This window comes from Triturus cristatus, chromosome 1_2 (assembly GCF_964204655.1).
Source record: "Triturus cristatus chromosome 1_2, aTriCri1.1, whole genome shotgun sequence".
Classification (NCBI taxonomy): Eukaryota; Metazoa; Chordata; class Amphibia; order Caudata; family Salamandridae; genus Triturus; species Triturus cristatus.
The window spans coordinates 398,652,410-398,678,582 of NC_140580.1; the positions used below are offsets into that span (position 1 = coordinate 398,652,410).

General features: G+C 50.4%; 1 protein-coding gene across 3 annotated transcripts in view; it reads right to left on the reverse strand.

Annotated features, from left to right (window-relative positions):
• The window catches only part of LOC146867414 (uncharacterized), a 137,399-nt gene that overhangs the window by 54,897 nt on the left and 56,329 nt on the right, over positions 1 to 26,173 (reverse strand). For all 3 annotated transcript variants that reach the window (XR_014961537.1, XR_014961538.1, XM_085605535.1), the window contains exon 2: positions 25,590 to 25,646. Coding sequence is in view for 1 of the 3 variants with exons in the window: in XM_085605535.1 (XP_085461661.1) it covers positions 25,590 to 25,646 (57 nt within the window). In the remaining 2 variants the exon portion in view is untranslated. The remainder of the gene's footprint in view (positions 1 to 25,589; positions 25,647 to 26,173) is intronic.

Here is a 26,173-nt window from a genome sequence, read left to right on the forward strand (position 1 = left end):
GGCGGTGACAGGGATGCAGGCGGCCTGGCCCGGGGACAGAGAGCGGCTCGGGACGGAGCGGGGCTCTCACGGGTTTGAGGCAGGCGAGCTTCTGGGTGTCACGGCCCTAGGAGGGGCGATGAGGGGCGCAGTCTCTTTTCCAGCGGGATGCACACACGGCTCGAATTGGAGGACGAGCAAGAAGCACAGAGAACCCACTGTTCCTGGGGTTCAGTTCAGGGGGCAAGCTCAGATCAAGCCCTTGGAGAATGTTCAAGCACAAAGTAGCAAAGTCTTTTCAGTAAGTCTCTTCCTCTCCTTTCTCAGCAAGGCAAGCAGCAGGCCAGCTCCTCCGGCGTCTTCTTCTCCTTCTAGTCGGGCAGAGGTTCTTTGTGGTAAACAGGATTCTGATTTCTTAGGAGCCAGGCTCCTACTTTTATACACCAATTCTTTTGTTCTTTAGCGCCAGGGGGCCTAGGCCTGGCTCAGTCCAGTTCTGGAGCACTTTGTTATGGTGACTCTGCTCTTTCCTTTCAGCAGCAGGGCAGAGACATCAGCCGCCCCACAGGGGGTGGCGCCGGCTTTGTGGTGGCAGAGCACAGGTCTATTCAAGAGTCAAGGTGTACTCCTCCCACCCCTCCAGGTGTAATCTCTCTACCCACCACCTGGCAGCCAACCTGTCTCTGGGGATTCCCCAACCCTGCTCCTTACGGTTGCCAGGCAGATCACATACACACAGCAGAGGCGGACTGAGATGGTCAGGTCAGTAAATACTAACTTTCTAAAAGTAGTATTTACAAACCCAGGATATTAAAATAAACTTGACTACAAGAAGTATTTTACCATCCTGAGTTCAGGCATACTAAACTTGACACTTCTACCATGCTCTCTGAGTCCACTGGGGTCACAGCGTCGGCGTGATCCCGGCAGCCCATTCTGGCCTATGGAGAGCAGGTAGCCTTCAATAGTGAAGAACGAAAATGGCTGTAATTCACTACTAAGACATGCCACACACATCAGGGCATGTCCTACCTTAGGCCTACAATGCACCCTGCCCTTGGGCCTACCAGAGGGGTGGCTAATATGTAGGTAAGGGAAGGTTTAGGGACTGGCAAGTGGGGGCACTTGCGTAGTCAGCGCGACGGTCCCGGACCGCGCACAGGGTCTGCGGTGGCAGACCCTAGACACACTTTACAAGGCCGCTTCCGTGGGTGGCGCAACCAGCGCTGCAAGCCCACCAGCAGCATTGGCATTCACGAGCCCTGGCACCCCTGGTGCACTTTACTGGGGACTGACAGTGAATCCAATAAACCAATCATGGACATCAATTACAGGTACACTTTACTTAGGGAGCACTTGCACTGCGGCACGGATTAGCCGTGGCGCAGTGCCCTGAGCGGACAACACCAGCAAAACAATCGAGGCACACCATCAAAAAGTGGAAGGGAAACTCACGCCAAGGTGCCAGGTCTAACAGTCAGCAAAACACTCCACAATCTCGCCAGGGTCAGTCACACGCACCCCTTCGGGGTTCTGAAGCACAGGGACCACGCGATTCACTCTCTCCTTCTTTTCAAGCCAAGCAATCAGCTTACCCGCCTTATCCCCGACATCATACAATCTACCTTGCTGTTCCCTGTACAATGTCTTGGCGGCATCAGTGACAAGGGATTTGTATTCAAACTGTTTCAAGCTAAGGGCATGAAGCCCCTCATGAGTAACACCCGAGTCTAGCTCAGCCTCCAACTCCAGTATTTCAGCCTCAAGCCCCACGACCTCCCCATTCCTTGCTTTCTTGGTCTCAGCTATTAAAGAGAGGGCCTGGCCCCGTATGACCGTTTTAAAGGCTTCCCACAGGGACACTGAGGACAAGACAGACCCCTCGTTCTCCAAGAAGTAGTGGTCGAGCGACTTCAGGAGGCTATCGCGAGTCTTAGGGCTATGGAGATGCCAAGGGTTAGTGGGTGCAATCCGCCCCGCGGCCTACATCCCCGTATCGAAATGCAGCGACACAGGGGAGTGATCTGAGATGCCCCGGGCCAAGTGTCGAACCTCGCCAATGTGGGTGGCCTGGGCCGCGGGCAGAAGGAAGTAATCAAGCCTGGAGAGACTCCCATGCGCCCCGGAGTGGAAGGTGTACTGACACTGCGTCGGGTGCATCAACCTCCAACAATCCACCAGCCCAAAAGTGTCCAAGAACCCACCAAGCCATGATTGAGAAACAGGAAGGGCCCTGGGGGGATGACGATCCAGGTCGCCGGATAGCACAGAATTAAAGTCACCACCCATGAAGAGAAGACTATCCGGGAGTTCCAGCAACATCCGACCAACATCAGAGAAAGTGGAGGTCTGGAGGCCCGGGGGGACATATATCGTGACTAAAGAAAGGGTCCTACCCTCCCACCTCCCAGTTAGGGCGGCATAACGCCCTCTGTCGTCAAGGATGACGTTGTCAATCTCTAGTGGGAGGGAAGACCGAACAAGAATACCGACCCCCCTGGAACCGGTGGTGAACCCGGAGTGTGCAACCAGTCGGTATCCCCACCTATTCATAGCATGACACACATTGCCGACCAAATGCGTTTCCTGCAGGAGTACAACATCAGGCGCCAGACGACGCAAATATTGTAGTACAACACCCCGTTTGATACGATCCCCCAATCCATTGACGTTCCAAGTTAGCAACCTCAACCCACTACCCCCATCCCCACAAAAGTAGCAGGAGTCTCCCCACAGAAAGCAGGACACCAGAAACAAAGAAAGAACAAATATGCCGCCTTGAGAGAAAAAAAAACCACCCCCAAACACAAACACCCCCACCAAAACCCGTTACAACTCCCTCCTCCCTGCACCCATGCAAACTGTAAAACCACCCCAAAATGGTCGCCCTAACAATCCCATTCTACAAAAAGACCCCGGAGGAGGAGGAAGGCCAGCCACCACCCGCCACCCACACGAGAGCCACAATAAAACAAAATATACAAGAGAGGTAGAACCCAACTGAGTAATGTCCGAGTATCAAGGTTAGGGACCGAAAAGTCAATTCTGTAGAGGCTCACCACCCTCGGCACCGCCAGAGTGCCCCACTCGATCGCCCCGACCAGGCAGGGAATCCAACCAGTCACTCACATTGTCCGGTCGTTCAAAAAAGAAGGTCCGCTCCTCATGTTCCACTCGAAGCCTGGCAGGGAAAAGCATCGCATACTTCAAGCCCAGGTCCCGAAGACGTCGCTTAACCCCCTGAAAGCCCATCCTCTGTCTCTAAACGAGTTGAGTGAAGTCCGGGAAAAAATTGACTGAGGAGTTTTCGAATTTCACCGGGCCGTGCACCCTCGAGGCCTGCAAAATCGCATCTCGGTCCCTGAAATGGAAAAGCTTGGCGATGATAGGCCTCGGGGGAGCGCCAGGCCTAGGCTTACCACCCGGGACACGATGTGCGTGCTCCACAGCAAAAAACTTGCTAAGTCCAGACGGGGCAAGATGGGTGAGGATTAGCTCTTCGATCAGGAGGTCAACAGAACGAGTCTCGGGATTCTCCGGAACACCTATGACGCGGATGTTGTTGCGTCTTGCCAGGTTCTCACAATCATCCAACCGATGGGACATCAAGTCGTTTGCCGATTTCAGGGCGCCAAGGTCTGTTCGAAGTTCCGACCGTGAGGCTGGAGGTCGTTAAATCCAACGACTTCACCTTCTCGTTAGTTTTGGACAGGTCAGCCCTGATTAAAGTGACATCGATGGCGACCGTGTCAAGTTTACGAGCCAGGGCCTCATACTGCTGGCCGATGGTCTCCTTCATACCGGTAATGGCGCCCATAATGTCCTGCAGGGACAAGTCGACAGGGACAGAGGGGCCCGCAGGACCGAGTGAAAATGGCCGCCGGTAGGCCGGGCACCAGCCGGCCGAGAAGCTGGGCCGCGGGGTCCGGAGAAAGTCACGACTTGACTCAGTACTCCGTAGGGAGAAAGCAGTGATGACACCAGACTGGACTGGTCTCCGGCAGAGCGGAACAGACCCTCAAGCAGACCGTGCCAGAAACCAAAAGCGAAACTGAAAGTGGGGGTACGTCCACTGGTGAGGTCCCAATGCCGTTGTTATTCAACTACGTCCCGGATCCACAGCTCACCAAGTCCCCGGCACTGCCCCGAGATGGGCCTCGAAAGTTCAAAATGCTGTAATTTCGGTCCCCCAAGTCCGATTCAAATTCTGAAAGGAGTTATGGACTCAGTCTAGGTTCACCTTCAAAAGCCCGTCCAAGAAATCAGGATATCATCAGGATAAATGGCGAGGAGTGGCGAGGGTCCGGAGAGCCCTGTGCTCACGCGACCATCTTGGATGCGCGCTCTCTATAAAGATTTATTAAATCGTTTTGAAATTGTTTTTTTTAAATGTTTTACTTATTTGTATTTACATAGGGCAACAGTTGCTAATAAAATTATTTTTGAAATGTTAAATAACATTTTAAATTTTGTGTTGATAAAATATCATGTAAATATTGTTTATTTTGTGATGCTATGGTAGAACTTGTATTAATCATTATATAGATTTTTTAAATAATGTATACAATTATTCGAGTTCAACAACAATATTCAGTCAATCAACCATAAAAACACAAAAGAATCACAGTAAAACTGATTAAAAACATCTTATTACAATACATCAATGGTGCAATCAAACAATAGGTACTGTAAAAAGAGCCATACCCACTCTATTAAAAATAATGCATGAATAGAATATCATACCCAATTTAGGAGAAAATCCATCTTAACAGTTGGCACTGATCTATTCCCAAGTCAATCATTAAAGTCCAGAGAGTGGGAGAAATCTGTTATAAGTAGGAAACGGGGGAACTACCTGTGAGGCCACTTGTGAGCATGGGGCACCATACTTTGCCTTTGGTCTTTGCGCATTAATTTGGCGGGAATGGTAAAAATAAACCAATGGCACAAAGTGAATGATTCCCTGCATGCCCCCATGGTTGGGCCTTGTGCCGGATCTTATCAAACAATGAGCCAGGTCTGAATATCTACAGTTCATCACTATGCAGTAACCTTCACCAGATTTTGGGGACGGGCCGATCCATCTGACTCTCCTTAACATTAATATGTCATTGTATTCCCAAGATGCAAAGGTGGTATTACGTGTAAGCCAGTGACAGACTTTGTTTTTCAGTTCAGTGTATGTTTCTCCTCCATGAACTCCAACCGGTGAGACCCCGCTCAAGGCCGCCACTTATGGAGTACACTCTGGTGGTAAGTTCAGAGACAGAGAGTTGGGCTGAGCGGGCTTACTACAAGTACTGCTAGGTGAGAGCGTCTAGAGCGCATGCTGCTATCTATTGCTTGCCATTTCGCTTACTACTGGTTTTTAAAAAAACGCCTGTTTTTTCATTTTTGTTAAAATTACTTTGCATTATCCCCTGTTTTTAACTGTTAGCCTTTCTACCTGCCCTCTCACTCGCACGTTAAAACGTCTATTTCACCGCTGTTGGGCGGGTCCCTTTCCCGGATAAGTTGAGCTTGTCGGCCATATTGGGGGTCCATTGGGACGCCTGGCGGTCGCCATCTTGGACATCGGACGTTCTAGTCGTCACAAGGACGCTAGACGTCTACATAAGGGGGGTAAATTAGGTGGAGAGCCCTGCTAGGTGAGAGCGTCTAGAGCGCATGCTGCTATCTATTGCTTGCCATTTCGCTTACTACTGGTTTTTAAAAAAATGCCAGTTTTTTCATTTTTGTTAAAATTACTTTGCATTATCCCCTGTTTTTAACTGTTAGCCTTTCTACCTGCCCTCTCACTCGCACGTTAAAACGTCTATTTCACCGCTGTTGGGCGGGTCCCTTTTCCGGATAAGTTGAGCTTGTCGGCCATATTGGGGGTTCATTGGGACGCCTGGCGGTCGCCATCTTGGACATCGGACGTTCTAGTCGTCACAAGGACGCTAGACGTCTACATAAGGGGGGTAAATTAGTTGGAGAGCCCTGCTAGGTGAGAGCGTCTAGAGCGCATGCTGCTATCTATTGCTTGCCATTTCGCTTACTACTGGTTTTTAAAAAAATGCCAGTTTTTTCATTTTTGTTAAAATTACTTTGCATTATCCCCTGTTTTTAACTGTTAGCCTTTCTACCTGCCCTCTCACTCGCACGTTAAAACGTCTATTTCACCGCTGTTGGGCGGGTCCCTTTCCCGGATAAGTTGAGCTTGTCGGCCATATTGGGGGTTCATTGGGACGCCTGGCGGTCGCCATCTTGGACATCGGACGTTCTAGTCGTCACAAGGACGCTAGACGTACACATAAGGGGGCCATGCTCACGCGCAGCGGACTCGCGCAGCGGGGTCGCCGGATTTAGCCGGAGATACGCCTGAGTTCAGCCCGTCTGCGCCCGTCCGCGCTGAGGACGCGCTGCGGGACGGTCTGATCATAGAGGATACGTATTCGGTGCCTCAGGTAATATGCTTGTACTCCTTTCAGGAGCTGATTGCACTAAAGCCTTCCCCTCTAGTATGCCATCACAGGTTCTCACCTGAGGGCCTTTTACGTTCTACTCTTTGTCATACCTGTAATGGCATTCTACTACCCACCTGCCTTAAGGATGGGGCGATACAGGCTGCTATCATCCCAGGGAATGATATTCAACTTAGTAAGGGCTTCCTAGTTAATGCTAGGTCTCTTATTAAAAACAATGTTGCTTTTCATGACTTTGTGACCGCGAGAAAACCCTCATGGGTCTTTGTGACTGAAACCTGGGCGTCTGACTCGGTCGGTCACGATTTGCGGATGGCTATTCCTGATGGCTATGCATTGCACAGACTTGATAGAACAAGATGTAGGGGAGGTGGGCTGGCAATTCTCTATAAAACCACCCTTGTCTGTAGCACTAAAGCCCTGTCCGAGTCTTCGGACTCTTTTGAGGCTATGTACTTTTGTATCTCTTGCTCCCTCTCGGTATCTTTTACAGGCATCCTTATATACAGACCCCGTGGACCTAGATCTAATTTTAGCTGTGAGCTTCTCAGAATTTTGGAACCCTATTTTGGTAAGCCCTATCTGACTATCCTTGGAGACCTAAATTTTCATTTGGATGATTTGGGGTCTAATGACACGCTTTCCTTGGTTGACTCACTGGGCGGGTGTGGTTTTAGCCAACTGGTAAACAGTCCAACCCACCGAGCTGGACACATCTTAGATGGGGTATTTTCCAACGACCCGTGACTGTCAGTTGGTCTTCCCCTACGTCTGGTTTGGTCTGACCATTTGGCAGTGCCTTTAGAATTAGCTTCTCCCTTTGTAGGGCTGCCTAAGTTGAGTTCCATCAATAGAGCACCTATAAGGAGCTATAGGAATATTACTAACGAATCTCTTGTTCCTTTTATAGGAGGTACTTCGTATTCCTCTATCAGGGAAGCAGGTGAGGCTGCACAAGAGCGCGTTAATTCTATCTCTAGAGCGGTTGATGTGTTAGCCCCCGCTTCCCTTCGGTATGTAGCAAGACGTAAACCCTCAGCCCCGTGGTTCTCTGAGCCTCTAAGGCTCTTGAGGCAGGGCTGTAGGAGACAGGAAAGAAAATGGCGGAAATTTTGGGATCCCAGGGAGAGAGAGGCATATAAAAATCTGCTGCGTGAATATAAGGCCAGGGTGATAAAGGAAAAGCAGGAGTTTTTCTCTAACCTTACCGCATCCCTTACGTCATCTAAGGAACTCTTCAAGATCGTGGACTCCCTTTGTTCCCTTCAAGTGCCTGATCCAGTGGTAGGGTCGCAGGTGCTGTGTAATAAAATCTCAGAGTTTTTCTACAATAAAATCGAGGATATTTATCTTCCTTTGGAAACACAGAGGAGTACTTTGGGAACTTACTCCTCCTCGGCCATGGAAAAAATGGAGTCTTGGACTAGAGATCCTTCTAAGACCCTTACTCTTTTCCCTCCGTTGTCCTTGGAGGAACTTGACATCTTGCTGAATAGGACAAAGTCAGCCTTTCCTTTGGACCCCTGTCCCCTGAAAGTGTTGAAATCATGTAGGGACACGCTATTACCTCCCTTGTTGGAGGTGATGAATGGTGCCATGGCACAGGGGATTTTTCCGGTAGCCTGAAAAAAGGCGATAGTGAAGCCCTTGCTTAAGAAGCCCTCCTTGGACCCAGAAATGTTGAAAAACTTCCGTCCGATATCTTTGCTGCCTGCTCCAGCTAAAATGCTCGAATCCCACCTGAATTTTCATCTGTCGGCCTTTCTGGATTCCTCTGGATACCTGGACAACTCCCAGCATGGCTTCAGGAAGCTCCATAGTACGGAGTCGGCGCTTACTATGGTGGTGAACAACATTCGAATGAAGGTGGACGAAGGTCAGACCACTCTTTTGGTCCTATTGGATTTAACGGCAGCATTTGACACCCTGTCTCCCTCAACTTTAACATCACGCTTGAGGGAGTTAGGAGTAGCGGGCCCGGCCTTGAGCCTTCTGTCCTCTTTTTTAGAGCTAAGAGAGCAGAGGGTCAAGCTTGGAGAGTTCCTATCCCCTGCTAAATCCTTGCAATGTGGGGTTCCACAGGGGTCGGCTCTGAGTCCAACCCTGTTCAACATCTATGTGGCCCCTCTTGCTAGGCTTGTGAAATCGCAGGGGATGGAGGTTGTGTCATACGCCGATGACACCCAAATTATGGTGTCTTTAGCCCATTCGGCCGGTGTTTCCGCGTTCAACTTTAGGAACTGCATGCAAGCAGTTTCCGAATGGATGATTCAAAATTCCCTAAAGTTGAACGGCGATAAAACAGAGGTTTTGATTTTTGGGAATAACCAAGACATCTGGTCTAACGAGTGGTGGCCCCCGTCTTTGGGAACCTGCCCTATTCCATCCCACTCGGCCAGGAACTTGGGCGTTATATTTGACACCTCACTGAACATGACTCTCCAGGTAAACAGAACTGTGGCCACCTGTTGGGGGGTTATTAAGATCTTGAGGAGAATTGTTCACTATCTCTCCCCCGCGGCCCGCAAACAGACGGTAGTCGCCCTAGTGGGCTCAAAATTGGATTACTGTAATGCATTATATGCTGATATTAACAAGGGTCTCATTTCTCGCCTTCAGGCTGTGCAGAATGCAGCAGCAAGATTTGTTATAGCTGCACCCAATGCCTCCTCGGCTACTTTAGCCAGAAAAAGTCTGCACTGGCTTCCAATCCAGCAGAGGATTTCATTTAAACTTCTGTGCCTTGTGTTTGGAGCCCTATCTGCTGGATCGCCCAACGCCTTACGATCTTTGTTAACTTGCTATTCTCCTAGTAGGTGCCTGCGTTCCTCTGAGAGGAATCTGTTGGTAGTTCCTCGCGTCAAGAAAGTTAGATGGGGCAGTAGGGCTTTTTCTAATGTTGCCCCTCGCTTATGGAATGCCCTTCCCTCAGAGATTAAGGCCCAACCGTCATTAGCTCATTTTAAAAAAGCGCTCAAGGGGGGAGGAGCCTAGCGCTTGACCAAGATGGCCGCGTGAGCTTAGAGCTCCCGAGACCCTCGCGCCCTCCGTCGACTATCCTGTCTCAAATCCTGATGGTATGCATGGCACCGTGTTGCTGAGTCGTCAGGGAGGCGATTGATGCTACCTGCGGTCGGATCGCCCATCGGGAACCGGAATTATGACTGGCAAAAGATTGCGGCCTAACTCCCGGAGATGCCAGGGGCTAGAGTTGGCAGGATGCCCGACTCCTAGTTGATCAACAACGGCCTGGTGAGGTGTGAACTGTCGGACGGAGGCCCTCGCTCTTTCACTTTCGATTTCGTTCCCTTTGTCTGCCCGGACACTGTAGAGCTCTGGGTGGCTTTATAACCCCAAGGACGCTCGGCGGGCTACTTCGGCAGAACAAGGCGGACCTGCTCACTTTTTATACCTCTCTCTGAGAGGGAACGGTCTTCACTGCATTGGACTGCCTGGAGTCCATTATGTCGGGCAAGGCAGAAGGAGATCGGCTGAAGACTAAGTCCACCAGGCGGGGAACATATTCCCAAGTCAACAGTATGGACCGCTACGCCCTCCTGAAGACATCGCCGAGCGGATCGAGCCAGGCGCCGGACGCCCAGAAGGAGGACTCGCCTGGGACACCGGAGCTCTCCCTACAGGATGTCATGGGCGCGCTTGATGGGATGCAGACCTCGATGGGGAGGCAATTCGAGGCCCTGGCACATAAGGTGGACGCCATCCTGGTGGATGTCAACTTGATCCGCTCGGACCTGGGCAAGACAAACGAACGCGTTAAGGACCTGGACCACAAGACCACGGGCCTCACTGATGAGGTTGCGGATCTGCAGAACGAGGTCCGGAAACTGAGGGCCGAGAGTGACCTCGCCGCCCGCCGGCTGGAGGACTTCGAGAGCCGGTCCAGGCGCAACAACGTGCGTGTCATCGGGGTCCCGGAGTCCTCGGACGAGGCCTCGGTGGACCTGCTGGTGGAAGATTTGGTCCTCAATCATCTGAAGCCTAAGGGCCTTGGAAAGTTTTTTGCGGTGGAAAGGGCCCATAGAGTGCCGGGCGGACGGCCCAAGGCGGGTGCCCCGCCGCGGCCGATTGTCGCCCGGCTCTTTCATTTTCGAGATCGGGACGCTATCCTGCAAGCTTCGAGGGTGACGGGCCCAGTCCCCTTCCAGAATGCGTCGGTGAATTTTTATCCGGACTTCACCCAGCAGGTGCAGAGACAGAGACAGAGCTTCCTGGGGGTGAAGCGAAGACTTCGGGAACGGGACCTAAAATATGCCATGCTTTTCCCCGCCAGACTACGGGTGGTGCATGAAGATCGGACATTCTTTTTTGACTCTCCTGTTATGGCCGACGAATGGCTGGACGCTTTGCCCCGGCGACGGACCGGGGACGACACAGCTGAGCATGGAGACAGTGGCCGGGATGGACAGGGCTGATATCTCACAGCCGGCCTGACTTGATTTGACCATATTTGAAGATTTGAACAGAGTGCAGTAACTGTGGAGGGTTGCGGGAGGACGAGGGGTGCTCTTTTCCTCCCTTGGGGTACTTTTTGTAGATTTTTGTTTTTGTAGGGCGACAGGCACACTGCAAGTTGGGGGGGCTTTTTAAGCTGCAGCAGGGGTGCAGGGTGGGGGGAGTTATGGGGAGTTTGAATTTGTTGTTGGGGGGTTTATTTCTGCAAGGCATGATGATTATCCTCAGGGTTGTTCCATGGTGGCGCCTCGGGTGGGGGGTGGGCCTCTTTCCGTTTGAGGATGGGGGGTAGAGGCCTAAGTGTTATAAGCTGGAATGTTAATGGCTTGGGGGATCGCATTAAGAGGGGGATTGTTTTGCAATTTCTGAAACGCTCAATGCCAGACGTTGTAGTGCTGCAGGAGACGCATCTCATAGGCAATACGTGCTATGCCCTAAATAGGAAGGGGTATAAATTCATTGCACACTCGGGATTCTCTTCTGGGTCCAGGGGTGTGGGCATCCTCGTTAGAGCATCACTGCCTTTTGAGGTGGACTCCACCATTGTTGACGATAGGGGGAGGTTTGTGGCGGTGGCGGGGCGGTGGGAAGGAAGGACTTTGGTTTTGGTTTCGGTTTATGTCCCGCCGGCCCTGCAGGCCGCCACATTTGCTGAATTGGGCAGGGCTTTGCTGACTCTCCCGGGGGGTATGCTGGTAGTGGGAGGGGATTTCAACGCTGTGGGCTCCGGACGGCTGGATAGATACCCGCCCAGGGACACAGGGGGGGCTCAGAAATGGCTTCCAGACCTCCTGGACACATTTGGCCTGATAGACTGCTGGAGGCTCCGGCACCCCACACAGAGTCAATACACGTTTCACTCCGGGGCGCATGGTAGCCTCTCCAGGATTGACTACCTGCTCACTCTGGCCGCACATGCCTCGTTGATATCCGAGTCGAGGCACATGGCACGTGGTATCTCTGAGCACTCGCCAGTGTGGATCCGGCTGGATCTCGGTCGGGAGGGAGGAGGGAGGGTGGCCCCCATTAACCCATGGTATTTCCGAGACCCCATGATGCGCAGCGCCCTGGTAAAGAAGGTAGATAATTACTTTAAGGACAATCTGGGAACCGTGGACTCGGCAACCTCGCTGTGGGAAGCTTTTAAGACCGTGCTTCGGGGGGAGGCCCTCTCCCTGGTGGTGACTGCCAAGAATCGGAGGGATTGCGAAGTGCGGCAAGTGGAGGAGGAGATTGCGGCCCTTGAGGGGGATATGGAGGAGGAGGTCACAGAGTCCTCATTGCATGAGCTTTGCTTGAAGCAGGCGGAGTATAGGGACCTGGTGACAGAAGCCGCCAAGACCCTTAGCAGGGAACAACAGGGCCGTCTGTATGATGTTGGAGATAAGGCAGGGAAACTCCTGGCGTGGCTGGACAGGAAACAACGGGTCAATAGGGTAGTGCCAGAGTTGATTGGAGAGGGGGGAGAGGCGATTGTGGAACCTGAGGGGATTGTGGAGTGTTTCGCGGAGTATTTTCATAGGGTTTATTCCTTTGTGTCGGACAGGCCGCCCGAAGACTCGACTGATCTCCTTCGTGATATCGAGTTGCCCTGCCTCTCTGACATAGATAGGGCCGATTTGGATGGCGACATCACGGTTGATGAGGTGGCGGGGGCGATTCGCGCGTTGAATTCGGGTAAGGCCTCTGGACCGAACGGACTGCCGATCGATCTGTACAAACTGTTCCCGGATAGGGTCGCCCCTCACCTGCGCGCCATGTTTTTGGAGGCGCGGGGAGATGGGATCCTTCCGTTGGATCAGCGGCTGGCGTCGATCGTGGTCATACACAAAGAGGGTAAACCCCGATGCGCCTCCTATCGGCCCATTTCACTCCTCAACGCTGAGCCGAAAATTCTGGCCAAACTCCTGGCTACCCGTCTGATTAGGGTACTTGGCGATCTGGTCCACCCGGATCAATCTGGCTTTATCCCGCACCGAAACACAGCATTGAACCTTAGGCGTCTTCATGGCGTCATTGCCAGGGCGGGCACGCTGCGTGAACCGGCTGTTGTGGCGTCTCTTGATGCCACGATGGCCTTTGACACGGTGGAGTGGGCATATTTATGGGCTGTGCTGGCCAAGTTTGGTTTCGGTCGCGGGTTTGTGAGTTGGGTCCGGTTGCTGTACGAGGGGCCACTAGCGAATGTCGTGGTGAATGGTCGGGCCTCTTCTCCGTTTCAGCTTGGTAGGGGTACTCGGCAGGGCTGCCCCCTGTCGCCTCTGTTGTTCGCCCTCGCCCTTGAACCGTTGGCTGCGTGGATACGTTGGCACCCGGATATACGGGGCCTTCGGTGGTCGCCTGATCACGAGGATCGTATTTCGCTTTATGCCGACGATATCCTGTTGTATCTTGCCTCACCGAAGAAGTCACTTATAGTGGTCTGTGACGTACTCGCATCATTCGGTAGGAACTCGGGGCTTGTGATTAATTGGGGCAAATCGTACTTGTAGGTTCTTAGTGGCGAGGTCCCACCGATCCCTAGAACATGCTCGATACAGATTGCCCAGCAAGGTTTTGTGTATTTGGGGATTTTTATATCCATGGATCCTGTTGTGCGCTATGAGAGGAACCTGCTCCCCCCCTTGGCACGTTTGAGGCGAGATGTTGAAGGTTGGCGGAGGCTGCCGCTCTCCCTTGTTGGGCGTGCGGCCCTGTTCAAAATGATGTCCCTTCCCCGCTTCCTCTACGCCCTCCAGAACACCTTGGACTGGGTACCGGCTACATACTTTCGGGAGGTCGAAGGCCTCCAAAGGACGTTGCTGTGGGATGGGCGGCCGCGAATAGCTATTTCAAAGTTGACGCTCCCATGGTACGATGGGGGCATTGCGCTCCCAGACATCCGACGGTACTATTGGGCCACGCAGCTGAGCGCGATCAACCATGGGTTATACGGCCCTGCCCTTAGCCCTGGGTATGCCATGGATAGGTGGCTGCTGCGCGGAGGCAACTACTACAGGGCGTTGTATTCGCGGTCCCTAGACTCGTCCCTCACGGGGCCCACAGGTGTGGCGGTGCGTGTATGGAAGATGGCGACCGACTCGCTGGGCTGGAAGGATAGGCTCACCCTCGCTACCCCATTGTTTGAATCGGAAAGGTTGGGAAGACTCTGGCACACGAAGGGCTTTGATAAGTGGGACCTGATAGGTATATCCAAGGTGGGAGATGTGCTGCATAAGGGGAGGGTAAAGTCCTTCGAGGAGTTGCAGACTGAGTTTGAGCTAGGGCCTTCTGAGTATTTTAGGTATATCCAGATGCGTCACGCCCTCCGATCAGTCCTTGTGGAGGGTGAGAAGGTGTCGGAGTCCTCTCCCCTTGAGGATCGTGTCCTTGATGGCCATATGCCCGAGAGCACGATTTCGCTCATATATAAGAAGTTGATAAACGTCCGGGCAGACTTGCTATTGGGGCTGAGAGAACAGTGGACCAGGGATGGCCTCGAGTTGGATAATGAGGACTGGCAGTCAGCGGTTTCTTCGCCTAAGGAGGTTGCGATCCCGTCGCGTCTGAGGTTGGTGCAGCTTAAAATACTGCACCGGGTGTATGTCACGGGGCCAAGGCTGGTCCACATGGGATTCTCGGAGGACGGCCTGTGCAGAAGGGGATGTGGTATGGTGGGTACTTTCCTGCACATCATCTGGGAATGTGGCGTCATTGTGGAGTTCTGGAGGAGAGTCCATGCAGTTATGGGGGAGGTGACGGGCATTGTGGTACAGCCGGAGGCGCGGTGCTGCCTCCTGAACGTCTGGGGGCCCACTGATCTCGATGAGGCGCAGACCCAATGGGTGACTTTGGGTAACATGGTAGCAAAAAGGGATATCGCGCGATTATGGGGCTCCTCGGGACCCCCTACACTGACCGCGTGGAAGGAGAACATGGATTGGAGCATGTTTAGGGAGAAGACGGTCTACTGCTCTAGAGGTCGCCCCCGGAAGTGGCATGCCATCTGGGGGCGGTGGAACCAATACAGGGGGGGAATATGTCTTGCCCCGGACCTGGAACCTCCCGAGGAACAGCTTTCCCCCTGACCTACCTTCCAGCACAGTTTGGTTTTGGTAACTGTTCTGGGCCTCTGCTGTTCCCCTTCTTCCTCCGCACACAGTCTTATACTTAGTAGATGAGTGGGGTCCTGCCTCCCCTGGAGGCTTTCGCCATGGGATTTCAATGTTTCTGCCTTGCTGGGGTTTGTTGTGTGTTTTTTTTTTCTGTGTTTACTTAAAATTGGACCTTTGCATTACGCATCGTACTGTATCGGGGACACATTACTGTATCTAACTTGCAATGCTGCCGAACCTTCGGGCTGTCGGCTGAATAGCTGTGTCCTGAATTTCGAAATAAAGGTTTTCAAAAAAAAAAAAAAAAAAAAAAGCGCTCAAAACATGGTGTTTTATTAAAGCCTACCAGTAAGCAAGTTTTTATTTGATCTATCTAGCTTTTTGGTTAGGCGCCTTGATGCCCATTGGGCTGAGTTGCGCTCTATAAATTTGCCTTCATTCATTCGTTTAAGTTGCCCTTTCCTCCTTGGACACCTGCACACCTTTCCTCAGGGGCCGATGTAGCACTGCTTTCCAGGTTGGCTTCTACCTGAGGCATAGGGGCCTCCCCTATCGGCCCACTATGCATTGAGATGCCCTGTTCAGTTCTGGTATTCTCAGCATTTATAGGTGTGGCATGGTTGCAAGTCTAGGACTGTGCCGAAATCCTGACTGATATATCTCTAATGACCCCTTCAAGGGAGCTGATCCTCTCCATGAGAGGGGCAACTGCAGAAGTCGCAAAGCTATTTAACAAGGACTGGATTCCTTCTCAGGACAAATTGGAGCTTCCTTTCGTGAGATCTCGGTTTGTGATGGGTTCAAGCACCCCTTGGGAGCATACTTCAAAGGGAATTTGGGGGTTCCTTTTACGGGTCTGTTTAGGAATTTTTTCAAGCGTAACACCTCTTTTTTTTTTCTCGCTGAGGGTCAATACCCTCTACTTCTTCCTGAGAGGTCCGATATAGCAACTCCCATTTCTTTGGGGAGCTCCCCCTCCTCATCCACAAATAATTCAGCAGAGACCCCTGTAACCGCTCCCTGTGCAGAGCCACAATCTATGATCTCCACAAGGCTCTTCCCCCACTATCAAGTGACAACCGCCTTTTTGCAAGTTCTATTTCTTTAGATACCACACCTACCTCCCGAACTAAAAAGGAGTCGTGTGGAGCCAGAATAAATGTTAGTGGTGTTGGTGGGTGCTGGCTCTTATTCAGGGCTAAGCTTTCCTTTGCCAATACTTAAATGGCAGATTTCTTAACCACCGGCCACGATAAAGATACATCCACCGGCGGAGGAGCCCAGCCCCTTCTGGGTGATAATGGGCCGGCCCTTGGCTCTGGCACAGCGGGACTCTCTTACACTTATACAGCACTGATTGACATCCGGTGGCAGCCCAGCAATGGATTCTGGGACTCGTGGTCCCAAAAGGTCGCGGTCTGCGATGGCTCTGCCCTTGGAATGTAGCGAGGACCTGGATTGAAAAGGATGCCAGTCCGAGCACCCCCAGCAGCAAAAGTCCAGGGCGGATGGTATGAAAGGCCTCAACATTTAAACAGAACACAATTGGCAGCATAAGATGTACAGCTGTCCCGCCAACCAAATTGCGGCCTCTGGACCGCTGCACCACCTCCAGGAAATAAGGTTCCCTGGCGGGAGCAGTCCCATGGCAGTCCGACCACCCAAGTCATAATGGGGCAGTTGGGCCACTGGTGTGGCGGTGGCTGGATCACCAACCCCGCGCTACCACAAGTCTAGCAGTCCTCAGATCACGTCGGTAGCACCAAGCATATGGATGCCGCTACATAATGTGTAATGGCACCGCCAAGGAATGGCGGTTCCCTGGCGGTTGTGGCGGTCCCACCGCCCATCTTGTGATAGGACACTGAGGAGACCGCTGCCACCACGCTCCCGTGAGTCTGTGGGTCTGTGGACCACCAGACTTACAATCGGGGCCTTAATATTGTAACATTTCATAGATTTTACTGGGTTTATTTAGTTTAGGCTTGATTTGGTTTACTGATTGCTCTATTCTAAGTTGTTGGTAACTTTGTTCTTTTTGGAGGGCTTCAAATAAATTGTAGAGTGCTGGTTAGGTTCTTCGTAGTGTGGCCTGAAAGGCATTGTACCATTCTTCTACTGCATTGTTGATTTTGGCTTGTTGAGCCGCGGTGCAGTTGTAGACATTCTACCATGGTATTTGGAATTTTGGTTGGTGTCTGTGTCCAGTGCGGTGCAATCTGCCAACCCAAGTGTCTTCAAAATAGTCCATTAGACCACTTTCTTTGTGTTTGTTCATTTTGTTGGTAAAATAGGGTTCGATGGGCATATTGTAGTGGTTAGCTACCTCTGTTACAGGGACAATCAAATTATTTATTTCAAAGGCAAACTGATTTGTTTTTTGCATATTCTACACTTAGTGCAGATTTTTGGCGATGCATCCAAATGCTTTGGTTAAAGTGGTAATTGAGGCCTTGTATGTCTTTGTATGGGTATAGCATAAGTAATGTTTATATCACTGCTTGTTCAAAGTTATTATATTTTTATGTGTGGAGTAGTTATTACTTTGATGTGATTTAATAGTTAGTAGTAAGTAGTACTTTGTTTGTAAGGCAGCAGTCCATAAATGAGGGGTATGTTAGTTTTTTGATATTCACTATATATGGTCTTATATATGATCTATATCTGTGTGAATGGTCAAGGGCACATTTTGAAAGTACTGTCCATCACCCATGTTTCACATTGGTTATTTGCCGTATTGAATATAATTATTCCTTTGTCATTATTCATGCTGTGGTGTAGGAGAAAGGGTTTATCATTATTTTCAGTGGTTAAATATTTGGGAATTTCAGTGTGTTGGTATCTTCTAGAGGCAGCAGGAGTTTCACTCACGGCTTTCTTAGTACATGCTTTTAGGTGTTTTAAAGTGGATATTTCTGGTAGCTGACCAGTGATGTGTTCAGGTACTTTAGATAGTATATGTTTTAATATTTTGGTAGTGGGCTCTTGGGAACTACTTACTTTAGTGTTTCCCTTTTGCTTTTAAGTTTTAAAGTGCATGCCTATCTTCTGTCTCAGTTACATTTGGGGGGTAGTTGTGTTTTCTCAAGTTAACCCCTTTAGGGAGCCTGTTGGGGAGGCATATAAAGACCCCTTTGGTGTTGTGCACCGGAGGGAGTCCTTTATTCTGTTTCAAACTCAGGCTGCTCAGGAAGAGCTTCCCGAGGAGTGTGAGTTTTTTTTTTGTCTTTGGTGCAATGATGATCAGTGCACAGGGTGCGCCAATGTCATTACAGTAAAGTGAACGTAAAACAAGCCAATGTGCTTGTTTTACTTTCACTGCATCAGTGCTCGAGGGGTATATCTCAGTGCCTGAGCAATGATTGCTTCGGGAGAGGTATCGTTAGGAAGGGGAGACTCTCCCCATTCCAATGATAACTCTGCCCAGTGGATCCCTGCTTGTGGATCACCACAGAAGAGCGATCATCAAGCAGGGGACCACCCACATGGCCCCAGGGACATGGGGAGCAGCCCCTTTGGCAAGGGCATGTACTCTCCCCGCCCCACCTCCCCCAATAATGTCAGTCTTTCTGACCCCCCCCCGGGGATGGATGGGGTGATTACCTCTGATCTGCCCCCCTGGGAGAACAAAAACAAGACGATTTAGGTGTGGTGGCTGTCCACCATGGGCATCGCCATGCACTCCCAAAAACTGTAGCATCATTCTTTCTTTCCCCCTGGGGGTGGATTGGGTCGAAAGTCCACTAGATATCAGAGAAAGTTTACAAAAAGATGTACAGGGGTGGGGACTGCCCTCCAAAAAATCAGCTGCAGTCTTTCTGCCCCCTCTGGGGAAGGATGGGGTAATTATCTCCAATCTGCCCCCAGGAGAGGCAGAGAGCCCACTAGAAACCAAGGATAATCTAAACACACAAAACTGTAGAGGTGGGGCTGCCCACAATGGGCATCAGTCTTTTGATCCCCTGCCAATCTGCCCCCCCCCCGAGGGAGCAAAAAGCCCACTAAACACCAGGGAAATTTGTACAGGGGTGAGGGCAGCCCACCATGGGCATGGCCATGCACCCACCCTAAAATGGCGCAGAAAGACTTTCTGCCCCCTGGGGGGCAAAAAGCCCACTGGACATCAGGGACTGTATTTATGCAGTGTTGGGCATGGGCCTGTGTTTTCCCCACCCCACTGCCCAAAATACTTTCTACCCCGGGGGTAGCCAGCGGTGTCCCGGGGGATTCACCCCCAAAATGCTCCCCTGGGAGGGGGGAGGGTTAAAAAGCTCACTAAACACCAGGGATTTCAAAACAGAGCCAAAATAAACAAAAGGAGGGGGAGGCCTACCCCGGCATCAAGCCATACCCCGTCCCAGAAGGGGCAACAGTGTCTTTCTGCCCCAAGACAGGTAGGAGGTTTATACCAGCGAGGCAGGTTTCACCCAAATATGTCCTCCGGGGAGGGAAGAAAGTCAATCTGACACCAAGAATTTTGCATTTGGACCAAAAGAAAGTAGTGCCAGTGTTGCACTCTGGTTTGTCCTTTTTGAGGTCCGGCTGTGGCCATTGCCAAGGTGCAAAACTCGCAACACTCTCTTTTACTCCAAAGGCAAAATTCCTGGTGTCAGATAGACATTTAAGGACCAGCAGTTAAGGAGCTTGGCTGTAAATGTATTCCAAGTGTGAGCAATATTTTGCTTCTCTGTGAAGTTGTATATCTTGCTCCGTTCTGTGTGGAAATAGTTTAATAATATAGGTAAATGTTGTGTTATAAATGTAACTTTTCTTTGCTATTGCAGAGAAAACATAATTTACATTTTTACATTTTATACTTAGGTTGTTTCGTTAATTGTAATTGCAGTTCTTCTTTACTATTTTCAGTTGAAGATGTTGAGATGTGATTCAGGTGGGTTGTTTTCTATTTGGGGGGGAAAGTTATTTTTAGTAAATTTTTAACCATTTAAGTTTGGTTTGTTATTACAGGTTGTGGAGTTTTAGTTTTGTTTTTTAGGTAGAAGGGTTTCTTGATGTGTATAATTTTCTTTCTTTTACTCCTTTTTAAAATGCCTTTGCTCAGGTACTTAACAATGGAGCTTAATTTAATCATTGTGCAGCGCTTTGAATTTGATGCAGTTGTAGATTTGTATCTAAACATTAAAATAAAACAGATTTTTTTACAATTATTTATTTGTGTTTTTAAACTAGGTTACATTGAGCTAGTTGTTTGTAACTTACTTTGTAAGGTAGTTGGTAATTTTTGGGCAGTTTTCCTTTTTGCTGTTGTTTTGGGAATCTGGCAGTTTGTGGTTCTCTTACAGATGTTGAATTTCTTATGTGAAAAATAGTGGCTTCTGTCCTTTATATGTTTTGTTAATTAACTTAATATTTTATACTGGTTAATTTGCTTGGCAGTTATTACATTTTTTGGTGGATGTTAATTAGTGTTCTTGTTATAATGTAAATTTTATGTTTGTTTTTTCTGTTATTATCAATCAATCAATCTGGGGTTTGTATAGTGCGCTACTCACCCGTGAGGGTCTCAAGCCGCTGGGGGGAGGCAGTTCCGGATCAGTCGAAGAGCCAGGTCTTAAGGTCCTTTCTGAATGTGTGCAGAGTTGGGGAGCGTCTGATGTTGGTAGGGAGCTCGTTCCTGGTCTTGGCTGCGATGTAGGAGAAGGCTCTCCCGCCGGTTCTGTTTCTGCGGATGCGGGGTACCTCTGCCAGGGCGAGGTCGGCGGAGCGGAGGTTCCTCTGGGGTACGTGGAAGGATATTCTGTCGTTAAGGTATTTGGGTCCAATGTTGTTGAGGGATTTGTTGGCGTAGGTGAGGAGTTTTAAGGTGATCCTCTTCTCGACGGGGAGCCTCATAGGTGTTGGGTCATGTGCTCGTGAGGCGGTGTCCCGAGGATGAGTCTGGCTGCGGCGTTCTGGATTGTTTGGAGTTTGTGTAGAAGAGTTCTGTTGAGTCCGGCGTAGAGGGCGTTGCCGTAGTCAAGTCTGCTGGTTATGAGTGCGTGGGTGATAGTCTTTCTGCAGTCTGGGGGATCCATTTAAATGTCTTACGGAGAATTCGAAGGCAGTTGAATCTAGTGGAGGCGACGGCGTTTATCTGGCGGTTCATGGAGAGGGAGGAGTCAAGGATGATGCCGAGGTTTCGTGTGTGGTCTGTCGGAGTTGGTGGGGTTCCGAGGGCGAAGGGCCATCAGGTGTTGTCGCAGGCGGAGGTGCAGGGTCCGAGGTTGAGGACCTCAGTCTTCGCCGAGTTGAGCTTGAGGCAGCTGTTGTTCATCCAGTTTGCCACGTTCTTCACTCCTTCTTGGAAGCAGAGTCTGGTGTCTTCGGGACTCTTTGTGAGTGCGAGGATGAGCTGGGTGTCGTCGGCGTAGGAAACAATGCTGAGCAATGCTGTCTGACGATGGCGGCAAGGGGGGCCATGTAGATGTTGAAGAGCATCGGGCTGAGTGATGACCCTTGATCGCAGATGATGTCAGTGGGTTCGTAGCGGAAGGAGGGGGGGTCTGATCCTCTGGGTTCTGCCGGAGAAGAAGGATTGGATCCAGTCGAGTGTGGCTCCTTGTATCCCTGCGTCGTGGAGTCTGGTGGCTAGCATGCGGTGCGAGATGGTGTCAAAGGCTGCGGAGAGGTCTAGAAGGATGAGGGCCGCGGTGTGTCCCTGGTCTAGTAGCATGCGGATGTTGTCCTTGACGGCGAGGAGGGTGGTCTCGGTGCTGTGGTTGCTGCGGAAACCAGACTGGGAGGTGTCTAGGATCGAGTTTTCTTTGATGAAGGCGGTCAGCTGGGTGTTTACGAGTCTCTCGGTGACTTTGGCTGCGAAGGTGGGGAGAGAGATGGGCCGATAGTTTTTCAGGTCTGTTGGGTCGGCCGTTGGTTTCTTGAGAAGGGGTTTCACCTCTGCACATTTTCAGTCGTCTGGGTAGTTGCCGGATCTGAGGGAGGTGTTGATCGTCCGTCCTAGTTCGGGAGCGATGACAGTGGCGGCCCTGTGGAAGATGTGTGGAGGGCAGGGGTCCGTTGGGGCTCCTGAGTGAGTTTTCTTCATGGTCGCGGTGATGTGCTTGACGGTCTCAGGGGTCCAGGACGTGATTGTCTGCTTCTTGGTGGTGCTGGGAGGGGGTTGATGTTAGGTGCTGGCTCGCTGAAGTTGTCGTAGAGGGCCTTGATCTTCAGGTGGAAGTAGGAGCTGAGCTTGTTGCAGAGTTCCTGGGAGGGTGTGACATCCGTGGTTTTGCAGGTGGGTTTTGCGAACTGCTGAATGACGTTGAACAGTTCCTTGACGTTGGTCGCGTTGGTCTTGACTTTGTCTCTTATGAAGGCCCGTTTGGTGTCTCTTATGTGTTGGTGGTATTCCTTGAGGTCACTCTTGTGGTTGTTCCGTGCTTCCGAGTTTTTCTGGTTCCGCCAGGATTTCTCTAGGCATCTGCAGGAGCGTCTGGCTTCTTGGAGTTCTGCGGTGAACCAGGCTGCCTTCAGAGGGCGTTGTTTGATGGGGTGGCAGAGAGGAACCAGCTTGTCCGCGCAGCAGGAGACCCAGCGGTGAAATTCCCTAGCTGCGGAGTTGGTGTCGGTCGTGGCGCTGGGGGGGTCTTGGAGGAGGACGGTGTTGAGGAGTTCCTCAGTGACCTTGCCCCAGTTCTGTCGCGGCAGGTGTGGGGAGGGCTTGGGTGCGGTGGTGGTGTTGGTGTTGAAGGTGAAATGTACGCTGTGGAGATCCATCCAGATGGGCAGGGTGGTGTGGCTGAAGCAGATGTTGGATCCTCCCGTGAAGATGGGGTCGAGGGTGTGACCTGTTCTGTGGGTGGGTGTGCTGATGACCCGCTTCAGTCCGAGGTTGGCGAGGTTTTCGAGCAGAGTGGTGGAGTCGGGGTCGTTGCTGTTGTCGAGGTGGAAGTTCAGGTCCCCGAGTAGAATGTAGTCTGTGGAGGTGATGGCGTGGGGTGCGGCAAGCTCGGCGATGGTGGTTGCTGCCTTGGTGCGGGGTCCTGGTGGTCTGTAAATGAGGGAGCCGCGTAGCGTGGTCCTGGGGCTTGTCTGGATCTGGAAGTGGAGGTGTTCTGTGTTGGAGTGAGGGTCACTCGTGCTGGAGAGTCGCAGGTGATGGCGATCCCTCCTCCCGGGCGGTGAGGGTGGTCCTTTCTCTGGATCTTGTAGACATCCGGGATGACAGTGGCGATGTCGGGGCCGGAGGTGGTGTTGGTCCAAGTTTCCGTGAAGAAGGTGACATCGGGCGAGAGGGTGTCAATTAGGTCCCAGATTTCAATGGCGTGTCGGTGCAGGGAGCGCACGTTGAGGAGAATGCACGTCAGGGTTTTGGTGGTGAGTGCAGCAGGAGTCCCTCCGGTAGCAGCGAGAGCCTTGTCAACGGAGAAGGATTTACGGCAGGTTCTGCACGAGAACTGCCGGTGGATCGTGTTCGGCGAGAATCTTACGCAGTCGGCGTGGCCTCCAGGGTTGAGAGCGTGGAGGGTGGCTGAGTCGTAGCGATGGGGTCTGGGAGAACCAGGGTTCCTGGTGCTGGTCGCGGATGGGCACAGACGGGTTTGCCTTAGGCGTGCCCGCTGCGTGCGTCCGCTGCACGACCGCTCAGCGGTCACCATTGAGTAGGGGAGGGGGGCGGGAGCAGAGGAATGGGAGGCGGGAGTGGGGCTGAATCGGGTGGCGAGCCGCAGGGGCAGCAGCGGCGGGAAAAGTATGCACAAGGGACGCTAATGAAAAGAGGAAACAGCGAAACACAGTAATAGTGACAGAACAATGAGATAAACAATAAAAACAAATAAGCAACAGTCAGGCACAATTAAGGATCCGCAGGGGAAAAATACCACAGAACGTAACAGTGCAGGCACGAACCCTGGTGAGAGAGGGCTCAGACTTGGGCGATCTGACTGAAGTGCGGAGCTGCTGGGGAGAGTGCTACCTAATGTTTAATGCCATATTTTCAAGTTTATATTTGCATACTTTTGACTACATTATGTTTATATTTTTTTCAATGGCAATTTATCTAAAGATAATTTTTTAATATGTGTTTCATGTTAATTTTGATGTATTAATTGATTATTAATATTTTTTGTTGCTATTGGTATTTTTTTAACTTTATATTTGTTCTATTGTTTGAATATGATTATTTAAGTTCATTTGTATGTTGTTCCTCTTATCATTTGAATCCTGATTGACCACACCCCATCCCCAGGCATGAAGTGCCATTAACCTACAACACATGATTCGGTTTCATGGGAGCCTACTCCTTTTAAAACACACAGTTCACTCAGGACTTCGACCACTGCCAAAGCAGACACGCGCACTAGCTACATATACACCTCACCAGGAGTGGCATCAACTATGCATAGGGTATACCATGGAGATGTTAGCCGAGGTAATTGTATCATTCAAACAGCTGAGCCAGTCTGTATTTCAATAGAGGGGCGCTGAGGGCCCATACACTATACAAACATGTTCGCTTGTGCAAGCCACTGCCCTTTATCCACAGATTATAAATGCAATAATAGAGCAATGTCCAGCCAAATAAAATGAAATTTCATTTGGGATAGCTAGAAAGATCTGAGTTGTAGGCAGTTAATCCTGACTTGATCCCAAAAGATAAGCCTTGGATAATGAATATATGCCTTCATAAGGGTATGGTGTCAAAGTCTCAGGATGAATATTTGTGACTCTATACACTACTGTACATGACATCCCATCAACAGCTGTGTTACTGGACATCCTCAAGCACATAAAAGAGAGGGGTATGATGCCTCACCTGCTGTGGACATGGGGATAAAACTGATAGGCAACATAAATACTGTAGCCGAGATGCAGAAGCCTACTGTAAACCTAAAATCCGAGAATTAGGAGAACCCAAAATAAAAGAAACAGGATGGACAGCAGTCCCAAGGGGAGGATGTGAAAACACTGGACAGATTTAAGAAATTCCAATATTAATGTAAGGAAAAATGAGGGTATACTTGAGATGTAGTTTTAATAATATTTTTTTAAAGTTTTAGTCATAGCACATTACATAAGTCAACATGTTCTCATATGCTTTGGCTGTAGGAGACGGGCAGTCAACTCTCACCCACTTCCCCTGTTCTTCGGCTTTACAACATCTAACCAACCGGGCTGCCACATCATCTTTTTAAATTCTCAATTGTCTTCAGGCTCGGACTGTTAAAAGTTTTATGTCTTTTCATATGTCTTTTCAAGGTTCACCAAAGGAAGAGTTATCAACCTCCATGGACCGGTCATAGTATTTACAGTCTTCTGCAAGAAAACCACACTAGAACATTTTCTGGAGCGCCATTTCCTTCTGAATCATTTCATAGGCTAAAATCATAGACTTAACAGACACATATTATACCATGGAATTCTACTCGTCTCCATATTGTGAAGCTGATGTTTTGATGCTAGTAATAAGGAGGAGATGTTTTTCTCCTTAGAAACCTGCAGTAGGTAAATGCGTTTTGAGGACATTCCCAGTATGATTTTGGAGGGATATCTAGCATGCTCGATTTCCCTGATGGCCTCCAACAATCCCCTCCAATATAATTTTGGACAGGAGCAGTTTGTGAAACTTTCTTACCAGAGATGGAGCATACAGTCCCACGTTGACTTCCAACCCCATGAATGCCGCCACCACCTAAAAAGGAAAACAAAAGAAAACTATTAAGCAAAGAAAATGAACAGAAAGGAAACAATATATAAAGAGCACCTGAGAAAGGAAAAATATGGAAAACAAAGAACACAGCATTCACGTATGCTCGTTTGCTTACAAACCAAGACACAGTCATCGGAAGGTGTGCCTGCAGAACAGAAGCAATGGAGAGGAAGCTGGCTGTGGGAAAGAAGGAGCTATCAACTTCAACACCACAAAGGGAACACCAAAGAGAAACCATTATCTAGTCAACATTGCCTCAATGTCTCCTCTGTGCACCAGAGCCAAGGATACCAAGCAGAAGAGTACACCTCTTTACATCCTGGAGCCACTGCGACCCTGTCTTCACAGGTGGGTCGTGCACTGGTAGTGCTCGTTCGTTTTTTTTTTCATGTCCTCATACCCTGCCACATTGGGAACCCTTTTGTCAGTGGCGGCTCTTCCACTATGGTGGCGGAGCGACACCCCACTGCTTTTAATCAGTGTGAAGTAGAAACATAAAATTATAATAA